The following is a 13319-nucleotide window of genomic DNA, read 5'->3' as shown; positions in this document are numbered from 1 at the left end:
TTGGTGAGAATCGACATGAGTGAGTACATGGAGAAACATGCTGTGTCTAGACTCATTGGAGCTCCACCTGGATATGTTGGTTACGAAGAAGGCGGACAGTTAACGGAAACAGTTAGAAGAAGGCCTTACTCGGTCATCCTCTTTGATGAGATTGAGAAAGCTCATGGAGATGTCTTCAATGTCTTTCTCCAAATCTTGGACGATGGGCGAGTCACAGATTCTCAAGGGCGTACAGTGAGTTTCACCAATACTGTTATTATTATGACCTCGAATGTTGGTTCGCAGTTCATATTGAACAACACAGATGATGATGCAAATGAGCTCGCTTATGAAACTATTAAAGAGAGAGTAATGAATGCTGCAAGATCAATATTTCGTCCTGAATTCATGAATAGGGTTGACGAGTATATAGTTTTCCAACCTCTTGACCGCGAGCAGATCAACAGAATTGTCCGGTTACAGGTATGTTTTCTTTTCTTGGAAAATTTGCAAATTTGATTATGCTGGTGACATTGTTCGAGCCTAATCTCCAAAGGAGGTAACTTTTGGAGGCAATTAGAATTAGATAGTTGGATTGGAAGATTTTGCTTTGCTCGTTGGTGCATAGTTTGACATATGATGCTAAATATTTTTCCATCTAAAAAGTATGATATACTTGATTCTAGTTGCATTCAAAAGATTACTTCTTGGCTGCCTCTTCACTAAATTTAGAAAGACTAGACTGTATTAAAATGGATTTGATCAAAGTACTTTTTTTTCCAAGGAAAAATACTTTGCTCGTTGGTGAATAGTATGTTATCCAAAACCCTCATTGAATATATTTCTTTTTACAGCTGGCACGTGTGCAGAAGCGAATTGCAGACAGGAAAATGAAGATTACCATTACGGACGCAGCAGTTGATCTTCTTGGAAGCCTCGGGTATGATCCAAACTATGGAGCTAGACCTGTTAAGCGTGTGATACAGCAAAACATTGAGAACGAGCTCGCTAAAGGTATCTTGAGAGGAGATTTCAAGGAGGAAGATGGCATTTTGATCGATACCGAGGTAACAGCATTCTCCAACGGCCAGTTACCTCAGCAAAAGCTCATATTCAAAAAGATCGAGTCAGAAGCAGCAGGTGCTGAACAAGAAGAAGAAGCTTTCTCAAAACAGAGCTGAACAAGAAGAAGAAGCTTTCTCAAAACAGAGTAGTTTAAAAAGTGAAACTTTTTGGAGCCCAAAAAGTGTCGAGACTTTTTAGTACAGAACTTCTAGTGCATTATTACTTGTCACAGAAAAGCTGATAATAATTATCTCAATGCGAGTTTATAAAAATCATAAGCTGCTAAGTCATTCCACTGACTGATGTCTCAAAGGTCTAGAGATTATGGAAATTGTTGATCATAATTTGACTGTATATGAATGAAGAATCTCTGCAGATGCAATAGTTTTAGCAGAAGTAAACAAATTTACAGAATGTTTCACACATCAATGTTACATTGATTCGGATTGGTCAGTCGTTTCTGAGGCGAAGGTCCAATTTCACGTTCACCCAACAAAGAATTTCTCCTTTTCAATATGTTTTCTCTAGGAAAGTAATTGTCTGCAGAACACAAAAAAAAAGGAAACAAATTCAAATTAGCTGTTGTTGTCGAACCAAAAAAAAGCTGTTTTGCAATGTGCCGGCATGAGTGGGATTTGTTTAGTACCTTGTTTCTTCTCTGTATGATTGCCATCTTCGCTTGGATTTGCATCCTCTGAATCAGACAAAGGAGCGAGAGTGCAGATACCAAGCAAGTGTCCATTAAGGCAAACAAAATACTCAATGCAGTCTTCATAAGCTTCCAAACGAATGCAGGCACTCTGAGGTATTATCTTAGCTTGTAGCATGCTCCATAACCTAGCTTTACAGTACGGGCAAACCTCGGATGGATGAAAAGGAACCGCCTTGTGAATGATCACTTTCCGGACTTTGGATGTTGGGAAATTCTTAAAAATCCCACGGAACAAACCCACGTCGCCTTCTTCTCCTTGGTCAAGATGCTCACATGGATCACAAACGTAGAGTACGTCGGTTCTACATTGAGGAGGAAGCAGGCTTCTTCCCAATGTTCTGGAGAACCGGGTTCTGTAAACAAAGTGGCCAGGGATCTGAACAGAGCTATTGAATAGACCGCCTTGTGTACATCCTGAGCAGTAGATGAGAAGCTTCCCAAGAGCTCTCCAGTTACCGTCAATGCAGTGACTACCGCTAGACTGCAAATCAAGCATCATTTTGGGGGCACGGGTCTTGCAAAACTCTTTCCATAGTACACGTTTGGCGAAATCATCAAACCATCTGCATACACACGAAAGTGTAGCGACTAATTTCGGATTCCAATTCAAGTGTTGGAACACTAATAACAAGACATCCTCGTTTAAATGGCCTTTGGTGCATTGGCAGGTCGGGGAGTGTGTGCAACGATACTGCTTTGGTAAGATCATTTCTCTCTACGTTTCAATCAAAGAAGGAAAACACATAGAGCTTCCGACTGCAAAGACATAAATATAGATCCATTAGTTTCCCAAGCACTCCAATACATTTGAGATCCATAGCAAACAATTTTCTAATGTCAAGGAATTGACAGTGTCAAGACAAAAACCAAAACATACAGAGAAAATGAAAGAGAGAGAGAGAGGTTGCAGGAGACTCTCACGGGACCCTTGACACACACATGTACAAACCACAGAGAGTCTCACGGGAACTACCTTCTCCTTAATATGAAGTCTGTTCACATCCGAATATGATACAAAACAGAAGAAGAGAAGTATCAGATTAATTTGATCACCTACAGAATTATCCATTCAAGTCACGAATCCTACCTACTACATCACCATCAATAAGAAATGGAGTCAAACTAGCCGAAGACCTTAAACTTCACGGCGTAACAGATATAAACAATGTAACTCAGATCTATCTTATAGGACCACCACATCCAAATTTAAAAATCTAGCTAATCCGAATCCTCAAACTCATTTCTCTAGTCCCCAAAAAATTACTAAACACAAATATTACGAAGATGTTTTAAAAAGAGAGGAACTTTACCAGAACAAAAACTGTGAAGAATCACTTCAACGAACATATGAAGTTTTTTACTCGAAAGGGCTTCTGCTTCTAATCCCCAGAAACCGCAAAACCTGAAAAATTAGGGCATTTCAAAGTTCAATACAACATACAAAAGACAAAAAAGAAAAGGAAGAGACTTTCATGAAAGGAAGCAACAAATGAGGAACCTCGAGAACTCAGAAACAAAACCCAGATTCCAGAAGCAAACAAACAAGGACCAATTCGAGGAAAGATATCGATTAAGCAAAGGAAAGAAATCTCAAAGCTTTAATTTTTATTTTTTACTCCATCCAAGTAGCAGAGAGGAAGAAAGGAAAATTAAATTAAATCCAGGAATGGTACTGTGACAGCCTGTGATATAAGTACACCACAATATCCAATTACAATGTGACACGTATGTTAAAGAATCTAGATAGTCAATGGCGTTGTAAAGGACGGCGTCTGGTTTTTATATTTCAATTGCAGTCCCAAACTTTAATAATATCACAGATTGTAAACCATTAGTTACAAAATCTCAAAACATACCCTTTTCATCTTTTTGGTAAGATATATAATAATAACGCTCACAAATTGTAGAATCTTATGTTTATACTAGGTTTGATTCCGTGGTATACGAAGAGATAATTTTTAAATTTTTTTTTTGAATATATTATAAGTAGATCAAGTTTATTTGAGTTTTAATATAAATGTTATGTTGTTATATATGTGTGTGTTCTCACAGTAATTAATAAAAAGGTTAAGACAGATATTCATTATATATTAAAATAATTCAAATGTGAAATAATCTATATCTGAATATACTTGTTTGGTTACAAAAATTCTAAAACAATTTTTAAAATATACATCCGTTTATAAAAATTCAAATCACATCATATACTAAAAAAATCTAAAATTTTATTAACTTAATGTGTTAGATAGTAATTTAAATAATTAAATATAAGATTAAATAAAAGTGAAAGAAGAATTATATTTTAATCTAATATATTGCTTTAAATTAGGTAGATAGATTTTAGGAAATTAATATTATCAAATAAGGAAATTATTGTGTTTGGTTGTAAGGATCGTAGATAATTTAGTTGGCACTTGTTTGAATACAAGATAAGAAAGGATGACAAAAAAAATGTACTCCAGTTAAGATAGATTACATATACATGCATAAACACCATGAAAACAATTACGAATTATATATATGGGTCGAGATTGTTCTCAGAATAGCATATATTATCATCTTGGATGTTTTATGTTGTTGCAGAAGACGTCTTTTCTTGGAGAGATATGACAGACTCAAAGGCACCCACTAAAGCCTTAACTTTGCTCTTGCGAGTCTGCGCAAGCTTATTAGCTGTTTCCTCAATCACATTGTTGTACAACAACACTACTCTTGAGTCTCTCTTCTTCTCTGTGTCTTGGTGTTTCAGAACAACTGTCGGTTTCTGTTGTTGTTGTTCCTTGTTGTCGTTGCTCAAGTTGGTTCCTTTGGTCTTTAAGCGTCTCCTACCACCGGATTTCGAGTTTGTGTCAGCTCCGGTGACGACTCTTCCTCTCTTGAACTTGAACTTTCTTGGACTGTTGTTGCCTTGTGCTCTGAAATCTACAATCTTTNTGATTCTCAGTTTCAATCTTTCCTCTTTAGCGGATTCTGCTGAGAGGGCTTTGCTTTTTCCTTGCCTTGTTGTGTTGTTGTTATCTTCAGAGAAAGACATCATATTCTCATCTTCTTCGTCTTCCTCTTCTTGAGAAGATTCATCATCATCAGCTTCACTCTCAATACCCTCAGCTTCATCTTGGTTCTTTGGATCATCAGTAGGTGGTGAATCCATGACACACCTTTGGTTCTGATCAGTCTCAACAATCTCATCCCCTGTTTCCATCTTAATAACATAGAGAGTTTTCTCTTCAACCAAGTCTTTACACTTATTCTCATCCACATGTTTCCTAGTTTTCAGTAGAGGAGTTCTCAAGCTACTAGTCTCCTTATTTGTCTTATAGCATCGAGAACAACGTTTTGAGGACATGACTGAGACTCTAAAAGGCACAACTGCCTTCTTTGGTTCTGCAGCTTTAGATTCCCCATTCATCTTCTTTCTATTCACAGTACTGCGCCGAAGAGCTATAGCTGCTGTTTGTGCAACAGATTTCAGCTGCAAAGCAGTGACACGCCTGTTATGTTCAACCATCTCTTTAGATCTTGATATAGCTCTTCCGCGAGTCACAAAGACCATCGTTTTCTTCTTATTCTTCTTCTTTCCCTTACCTAACACCACGTCTTCGTTTGTTGTATGTGCATCATTCTTCTTAACATTATCACAAACTCTGCTAGAAAAGCTTCCAACTTCGCTCTTAGTATGATCAGAGCCACCAAAATCACATATTCCAGAACCAAAAGAAGAACTCAACACCGATTTGGTCATCAATGCCTTCTTCCTCAGTGGTGAATCAAAGCTTGGAGTTCCAGAAAAGCTTCTGTCAACCCTTTTGAGAGGTGATGAAAAAACTCTTGGCTTGTCTTGAGATTCATGTATCCTCCCGTATTTGCAGGCATCATGACAAGAACCAGTCGGTGATCTGAGATAGTTAGGAAGAACTTTCTCTTCAGTGTATAAGAAACTCAGTTTTCCAGTAGAAATCCTTCTCCATGATCTGTTTACATCCGGTGAATTAGGCAAACGTACGGTCTCCTCAGCCATCAATCAGCTTTTAGATAGAGAGATTGAAGAATAGATTCTTTAAGCTACAAATGTTAAGAACAAAGAATAAAATGAAAACGTTTCATTAATAAAAATCATAAGATTATCTAACCTTTTTTGATGTAGAGGCTAGAGAAGATCCTCAACCTGAATTGAAAGAAGGATACAATCTTAGCTCTAATTACGAATAATTTTGATATCAAACCATTGAAACCCATTTCAGATTAAATCAACCTAAACAAGAACCTAAAAGCCATCAATCGTAATCATTTGCATAGGAAAAACTTTGTTGTATTTTACCAAATCATAGAACTTTGAACGTCTACTTGTTACATGCTGAATCCAAAGCATTTCTGCTAAAATGATTTAAGAAAAAAAAGGGACTCTTACAACATTTGAGGTAAAAGTAGGAAAAGCTCTCACCTTATTGTTATTGCAGAGACCTTTCAGGATGTAATAGACGCCATTCATTGTTTTCTCTAAGGTTTCTTGTTTCGTACGAAAGAGAGAGAAGAAATTTGTTTCTTTCGTTTTTTTTGGGTTTCGATTTGGGGGATTTGGCCAAGATTTTTCTCCTACGTACTCTCCTGATTTTTCGCATATTTCTTAGAAAATGTTTATTCGTTGGGTAAGTTATTTTGTTTGTTTTTTCTATTTGTTATTATTAGTTATAACTTATAACTAATCTTTAGAATGACAGAAAAACAAAAAAAAAAACTCTAAAAACATTACCATGGCATACTGGCACATTGGTACAGAAATAGTGTGCGTGACAACCACATTAATCGGCAAGATTCAGTAGTAGGCATACTTGAAAACTAGTCCAAATTAAGAGAGGTGGGCGCGTGAGTTCTACTCGCGGCTCTCTCTTCTCTCCTCCTTTCTCTTCTTTTGATCACAACTCCGTGCACCGAGTGAAGGTTCCTCCGGCGATTCCGGCGTTGAAGAGGAACTACTGGTCCATGGCGCTTCATCCGTAGTCCATTGCACCTACTGATGAGGTCACCAGATCGAAATCAAGGGAGTTTGTGGCGAGGAGAAGCTTCTGCAGGACAATTCCGATAAGAGCTCTACCGGCAGCGTGGCTTTGCGGTTAGAAGAAGGTAGTTCTCGGCGAGGAATGAGAAAGATACGGCGGTTAGATCTGAACGGCTGGAGACGCAGGAGGTTTTGTCACGGCCGATGGTTTGACGAGGGAGGTCTACCGCCGGAAAGGCAAGGCTAAGCCACCGTCGATGGCTGTTTAGATCTACTCCCTACTGATCTATCTCTATCAGACTGAACCATGGCTTCCGGATTGTTAGATCGGTTTCTTCTTCCTTCTCTTCACAACTCTACAGTGGCGGGATGGTGATGGTCCTGTGTCACCTTCTCTGTTTGACTCCCGTCTTCCTGGCTCGCCGGTGGTCCTGGGCCGATGAGTATCCGCAACTTCGTGGGAAGGCGGCTGCACTAGGGTTCTCCTTTGCAGATTAGGGTTTTTGGCTCATACCGGTTAGCTACCGGTTTAGTTTGATATACCCGGGTTAATTTTGGTCTTTGTTATCTGGTTTGGTTTGTTGTAATCGGACTGGGCCCTAAGGGGATAATTGTATGGGCCTATTCCGGAAATAGCCCATTGGGCATATATGTTTATAAATTGAAAGCTTTTAACAAAAAAAAAAAGATTCAGTAGTAGGCTTGCGTGGCCCTTCGCCCTAGTTCTGCTAACCAGACTCTAAGTCTAGCGTTGACTAGATTTAATTCTTTCTTTGTTGGTTTTTTCCCTTCTTTTTGATGGAATTTTTGCCAAAGAAAATTAATCATGCCAAAACCAAATTCAAACCAAACAAACACATGAACCAAACGTATATCGGTTAACAATCAGAAAACCGGATTAATGTAGACAAAATGGAACATTCTCAAAACAGGTTTGGGTAGAAATAGTTGGTTCCACATATAAAAAAAAGCCTAGAAAGATCATCTTGGCGTGTCGAACTCAAAAAACAAAAGAGATATATACATGTCGTCTTCAAAAATCTTCGATAATAATTAAAAAAAAATCGGTATTTTTTTCACTGTTTTATTGATAATTGAGTGTCTATACTATAGAAGGCTTGTATGTATAACAAAAGAGATACCATCAATGTCACGTTCCAATTGCCATTTTCTGTGCCACTTTGTTTGGTCCCTACGGTTTTTTTTCTTCTTCTCCTTGCTTTTTTGCATACATACAAGCCTCAAGTACATCAAATAAATGAATAAACACATTGAACAGACTTATCTGCACATGGCCTTCTTGTTTTTATCCACTTTGCTCGATAAGAACATGAAACAATATTCCAAAATTTCGCTATTTTTTTTTTTGTTTATGCGAAGTTTTTTGTTTATGCGAAGTTTTTTGTTTTTGTATTGTACCTTATTTAAAAAGATGTCAGATAAATAAATAAAAAGATCTTCAAATTTCACCATTTAGAGAAGAAGACATAATTTCTTATATATCACACATACAGTATGTATAGATATATTCGGTCGGATATTCCTCTTCTACATGCCATATGAGAATTAATTTGAACAAAGTTATTTCTTTACAATATTCATTTGCATAGCACAGTCTTCGTGTGTATTATTAATCCACTTAATTCCTTTCATATTTAGTATTTGAACACTGACTTTTATCCAACCCAAAAAACAAAACTAACAAAACAAACAAAAAAACAATGGTCAATAGTGTTCGATACAAATGTGTGGTATGGTCCGCTGATATTATTGGTGTCGTCGTAACTCGAGAATTATTAATGCATGATATGGATTTATTATTTGTACGACTGTTAAATTTTGGAAACTTCACTGTCAGCTGGTACGTCTGTACTTATAATATATTACCACGGGCAAACAAAGGTGCATTTTTTAATTATATACTACTATTAACCTAAGAAAGCAACTGTTAGTAATACTAAAAATTGCTAAAATTAACGACAGTTTATGATGATGAAATTAAATTGTATAGTATTATTAATTGGATGTATCTGTATGTAAACCACCAAATGCCTAATTACGTGATTAGGCTTTCATCTTATTAATCATTATATCAAAATAAAATCCAATGATTTTAAAAAAATACTAACTCTTATAATAATAATAATCGAAATTGGTCCACATAAGTAGGCCCGTAACGTTGTTATCGTCATGATCTGTACGGAATCCAATTTGCTCTCGATGGTTAATGTGGGCCGTGAATCCCGGTTCAGCTTCCGATATAAACTAAATCTTCGGTTTATTTTCGAACCGGTAAACCGAATCCTACTAGAGAGAGTAGTAGAGACGTACGTATAGAGCTGGGCAAAATAACCGATAACCAAATAACCGACCGAAACCGAACCGAAAAAAACTAAACCGAACCGAACCGAAATTCTTCAAATACCCGAATGGTTAGTAAAAATCTATATCCAAACTAACCGAAACCGAACCGAACCGAACCGACAATTAAATGGTTAACCGAAATATCCGAAAACCTAGAAGATATCAAATATTATATACTTAATATTATGCAAAACTATAAAATAAACTTAAAATATAAATTATTTCTAGATTCAAAACAATTAAATATTTTAAATAATCAATATATGTAAATGTTATTATTTTGAATTTACAAAGTTAAATACTATTTTGTAAAATTGAATCAATATTTTTCCCTTTTTTGTATTTTTGTTATTGTATATTTGGTTAATTTTGGTTATATTCGGTTAGTTTTGGTTATATTTGGTTTATTTGGTTAATGTTAATATAATTTATGTTAGTTATGGTTATTTATTTAAATAACCAAACCGAAACCGAACCGAAAGAAACCGAACCGAACCAAACCGAAATTTCATAAATATCCAAATGGTTACTATATTACTATATCCAAAATAACCGAAACCGAATACAACCGAACCGAAACCGAATGGTTAACCGAATGCCCAGGCCTACGTACGTATCACACACACTCCTTGTTGCCTTCGCCTATACAAAAGCTCCATCTTCTTTCTTCTCTCTCTCCCAATCACTCCCCCTGCAAAATCTTCTCTCCCTCTCCCATGGTGGTTCCTCTATTTCAATCATGCCCTCTCACCCCGACTTCATCTTCAGGTATTATTTATATGTATACGATTTCCGATTGTAGTCTATATCTATCTATGATTGTAATCCTTCAGTAATGGCTTGTTGTACGCTCGGAGAATTTCGAAAATGTCTTTTGTTCACTCGACGGTTACAAGCTTTCTCTGAGAATTATCATCTTTTTCCGAGAAACTGCTTTCCCGGAAAAAAAAAATTGACTCGTTTTTGAACTGTTGTATAGCGAACAAGGTCACCATGCAATTCAACCTAATCGCTTGAGTATATGCTAAATCCGAGTTAACAATTTGAAAATTTCAGGTGGATTGGACTGTTTTCCGAGAAATTCCGTCGACAAACGACTGGAATCGAGGAAAACAACGGCGGAGATTCGACCTACAGCGGCAGCGATGAAACGCCGGTTCTGAGCTCCGTCGAGTGTTATGCTTGTACTCAAGTAGGTGTCCCAGCTTTCCATTCAACTAGCTGCGATCAAGCTCACGCGCCGGAGTGGCGTGCCTCCGCTGGCTCTTCTCTAGTTCCGATCCAGGATGGATCCTCTGTCCGAGCTCGCGTCAGACGTCTCAAAGGTCCGTTCGGCGAAGTTCTCGATCCCAGGAGCAAGCGCGTGCAGAGATGGAACCGCGCGTTGCTTCTAGCTCGCGGGATGGCTTTAGCGGTGGATCCCCTCTTCTTCTACGCGCTCTCTATAGGTCGAACCACCGGACCGGCGTGTCTTTACATGGACGGCGCGTTCGCCGCGGTGGTCACTGTGCTCCGCACGTTTCTCGACGCTGTTCATCTTTGGCACGTGTGGCTTCAATTCAGACTGGCTTACGTCTCGAGAGAGTCGCTTGTCGTTGGTTGTGGCAAGCTCGTTTGGGATCCACGCGCCATCGCGTCTCACTACGCACGCTCCCTCACTGGCTTCTGGTTTGATGTTATTGTCATCCTCCCTGTGCCTCAGGTTTTAAACCCTCCGACGACTTTTCCAAGAAACCTTCAAACTATTCCAAATATTATGAAAATGACACTTAAACCTCTTATTTGTTTCAAGAAAGACCTCCATGAATCATTTGAAAGTGTTACCTTGTTGATGAACTTTGTGCGTCTCTTCGTTGTTTTGCAGACTGTGTTTTGGTTAGTTGTGCCGAAACTGATAAGGGAAGAGAAGGTTAAGTTGATAATGACGATTCTTCTGCTAATATTCTTGTTCCAATTCCTCCCCAAGATTTATCACTGCATTTGCTTGATGAGAAGGATGCAAAAAGTCACTGGCTACATTTTTGGGACTATTTGGTGGGGTTTTGCTCTTAATCTCATCGCATATTTCATCGCTTCGCATGTGAGTCCTCTCAAGCTAGATACACTATTTCCGCCTGAATGTAATGTGCTGCTGCAAAAATACACTTTAAAGTTGGTTTTTGTAATGGAAATTCTGGTGCTTTCAGGTTGCTGGGGGATGCTGGTATGTTCTCGCAATACAGCGTGTTGCTTCTTGCATAAGAGAGCAATGCATGAGAGCCGGGAAATGCAATCTGAGTCTGGCTTGCAAAGAAGAGGTCTGTTACCAATTTGTGTCACCGACAAGCACATTTGGATATCCATGCGTATCTGGAAACCTTACCAGTGTGGTCAATAAGCCTATGTGCTTAGACTCTGACGGGCCATTCCGATATGGTATCTACCGTTGGGCACTTCCAGTCATCTCCAGCAACTCTCTTGCGGTTAAGATCCTCTACCCTATCTTCTGGGGCCTAATGACTCTCAGGTAATTGCTTGGTTTCAAAGTTTAAGGTTTTTAAAAATCTTGGATTGTTATACTGATTCTGAACTGGGTGTCGCGTTTTACAGCACATTTGCGAATGATCTTGAGCCTACAAGCAACTGGCTCGAAGTTGTTTTCAGTATAGTTATGGTCCTTAGCGGGTTATTACTCTTCACGCTATTGATCGGAAACATTCAGGTAAACTATGCAAGAATAAGTCTTTCTTAATGATATTGTGTTTTGATGGAATCGGAAGATTTTTAACAAGCTTTTTACTTTCCTTTGAAGGTGTTTTTACATGCAGTAATGGCAAAAAAAAGGAAAATGCAGATACGGTGTAGGGATATGGAATGGTGGATGAAACGTAGGCAGTTACCTTCCCGGTTAAGACAGAGAGTTAGGCGATTTGAGCGGCAGAGATGGAATGCCTTGGGTGGAGAAGATGAGCTAGAACTTATACAAGATTTGCCTCCAGGTCTTCGAAGAGATATCAAACGATATCTTTGCTTTGATCTCATTAACAAGGTACTTGACAACGGACAATACACAGCAATCTTGTTAAGACTTGCGAAAGCAATAACTGTTAAGTCTCTGACATGTTTGATCTTTCTCAGGTGCCATTGTTCAGGGGCATGGACGATTTGATCCTCGACAACATTTGCGATCGGGCAAAGCCTCGTGTCTTCTCTAAAGACGAAAAGGTACCTGACCCATAAACTTAATTTTCCAATCTTTTGCTTCAGTTTCGGTTTAAGAATTATAGTTTCCACTCTTTACACTAAGCCACACACATCAAAAGAGCCAACGTTTTGGTTTGTTCTCATTAGTGTCTTCAGTTTGTAAAATCTGATGAGGTTATTGGTGATTGTCACAGATCATCCGTGAAGGAGATCCTGTACAGAGAATGATATTCATCATGCGTGGGCGAGCCAAACGTATCCAGAGCCTAAGCAAAGGGGTAGTAGCCACAAGTATGCTCGAACCAGGGGGTTACTTAGGAGACGAGCTACTGTCGTGGTGCCTACGCCGTCCATTTACTGACCGGCTTCCTCCTTCATCGGCAACATTTGTCTGCCTCGACAACATCGAGGCATTCTCCCTAGGATCCAATGATCTTAAGTACATAACCGATCATTTCCGTTACAAATTTGCGAACGAGCGTCTTAAGCAGACGGCAAGATACTATTCGTCAAACTGGAGGACGTGGGCAGCCGTAAACATTCAGATGGCGTGGCGCCGGTACAGGAAAAGAACTCGTGACGGTGGTGGAAACGGTTCGATGAGTCCTGTGTCGGAGAATAGCGTTGAAGGTAACAGTGAACGCCGGTTGCTTCAGTATGCCGCGATGTTCATGTCCATCCGACCTCATGATCATCTCGAATAAAACCCAAAAAAAAATAGAAAAGGTTCCAAAATTTATCGGTCCAAATAATTTATGTCTCCCTTTATTTTCTTTAAAATTCGTTCTTGAGATGATGTTCATGTACGCATTTGAGTTTTCTTCCATAAAAGCTTCACCCCTTATGGTTCAGTACAAAGCAGATTATTTTAGATCAAATACTAAAATTTTTAATGAATTAGCTTAGCTATATATATTTTAAAAAGTAGATTATAAAAGTAATTAATGGCGTTGATTGGGGAACATACGCTTTTTTTTTTTTTAACAAAAGAAAATAGTAATATGAAAAAAAAAAAAAAAA

General features: G+C 38.3%; 4 protein-coding genes across 9 annotated transcripts in view; 2 read left to right on the top strand and 2 right to left on the bottom strand.

Annotated features, from left to right (window-relative positions):
* The window catches only part of LOC104705819 (chaperone protein ClpB3, chloroplastic), an 11082-nt gene extending 9743 nt beyond the window's left edge, over nucleotides 1-1339 (top strand). For 2 of the 3 annotated variants that reach the window (XM_010421900.2, XM_010421899.2), the window contains 2 exons: nucleotides 16-462; nucleotides 834-1339. In XM_010421900.2, coding sequence (XP_010420202.1) covers nucleotides 16-462; nucleotides 834-1160 — 774 coding nt within the window. In that variant the 3' untranslated portion in view covers nucleotides 1161-1339. Of the gene's footprint in view, nucleotides 1-3; nucleotides 463-833 lie in introns of all 3 variants that reach the window. The other variant, XM_019228278.1, reaches the window with a different exon arrangement.
* Nucleotides 1348-3398, bottom strand: LOC104705820 (EID1-like F-box protein 1). Of its 3 annotated transcripts, none has more exons than XM_010421902.2 (5): nucleotides 3255-3398; nucleotides 3067-3158; nucleotides 2634-2748; nucleotides 1691-2512; nucleotides 1348-1584 (listed from the first exon to the last, which is right to left on the bottom strand). In XM_010421902.2, exons 4-5 carry the CDS (start codon nucleotides 2463-2465, stop codon nucleotides 1463-1465), a joined length of 897 nt encoding a protein of 298 aa, XP_010420204.1. In that variant the 5' UTR covers nucleotides 2466-2512; nucleotides 2634-2748; nucleotides 3067-3158; nucleotides 3255-3398; the 3' UTR covers nucleotides 1348-1462. The 3 variants fall into 3 exon arrangements, with proteins under 3 accessions (XP_010420204.1, XP_010420205.1, XP_010420203.1); XM_010421903.2 differs by having other exon boundaries at nucleotides 2730-2748; XM_010421901.2 differs by lacking the exon at nucleotides 2634-2748 and having other exon boundaries at nucleotides 3255-3397.
* LOC104705818 lies at nucleotides 4219-6230 on the bottom strand. 2 transcript variants are annotated; one of them, XM_010421896.1, is made up of 3 exons: nucleotides 6198-6230; nucleotides 5887-5921; nucleotides 4219-5781 (listed from the first exon to the last, which is right to left on the bottom strand). In XM_010421896.1, the coding sequence occupies exon 3, from the start codon at nucleotides 5772-5774 to the stop codon at nucleotides 4326-4328; it is 1449 nt and encodes a 482-aa protein (XP_010420198.1). In that variant the 5' UTR covers nucleotides 5775-5781; nucleotides 5887-5921; nucleotides 6198-6230; the 3' UTR covers nucleotides 4219-4325. The 2 variants fall into 2 exon arrangements, with proteins under 2 accessions (XP_010420198.1, XP_010420199.1); XM_010421897.2 differs by lacking the exon at nucleotides 6198-6230 and adding an exon at nucleotides 6075-6163.
* On the top strand, nucleotides 9856-13150 carry LOC104705817 (cyclic nucleotide-gated ion channel 2). The gene is made up of 8 exons (XM_010421895.2): nucleotides 9856-9884; nucleotides 10173-10818; nucleotides 10981-11196; nucleotides 11303-11622; nucleotides 11706-11817; nucleotides 11908-12144; nucleotides 12234-12320; nucleotides 12494-13150. Exons 1-8 carry the CDS (start codon nucleotides 9856-9858, stop codon nucleotides 13001-13003), a joined length of 2157 nt encoding a protein of 718 aa, XP_010420197.1. The 3' UTR covers nucleotides 13004-13150.

The sequence above is a fragment of the Camelina sativa genome, chromosome 8 (genome assembly GCF_000633955.1).
Source record: "Camelina sativa cultivar DH55 chromosome 8, Cs, whole genome shotgun sequence".
Taxonomy (NCBI): domain Eukaryota; kingdom Viridiplantae; phylum Streptophyta; class Magnoliopsida; order Brassicales; family Brassicaceae; genus Camelina; species Camelina sativa.
This window is presented reverse-complemented; position numbering and strand designations above follow the sequence as displayed.

Excerpts from the sequence above, each read along its gene's own strand:
- LOC104705820 (XM_010421902.2), bottom strand. The coding sequence starts at position 2,465 with ATGATCTTACCAAAGCAGTATCGTTGCACACACTCCCCGACCTGCCAA. Across the intron at positions 1,585-1,690 it reads TCATACAGAGAAGAAACAAG|ACAATTACTTTCCTAGAGAA; the intron begins GTACTAAACAAA and ends TGTGTTCTGCAG.
- LOC104705817 (XM_010421895.2), top strand. The coding sequence starts at position 9,856 with ATGCCCTCTCACCCCGACTTCATCTTCAG. Across the intron at positions 9,885-10,172 it reads CACCCCGACTTCATCTTCAG|GTGGATTGGACTGTTTTCCG; the intron begins GTATTATTTATA and ends TGAAAATTTCAG. Across the intron at positions 10,819-10,980 it reads TCATCCTCCCTGTGCCTCAG|ACTGTGTTTTGGTTAGTTGT; the intron begins GTTTTAAACCCT and ends GTTGTTTTGCAG.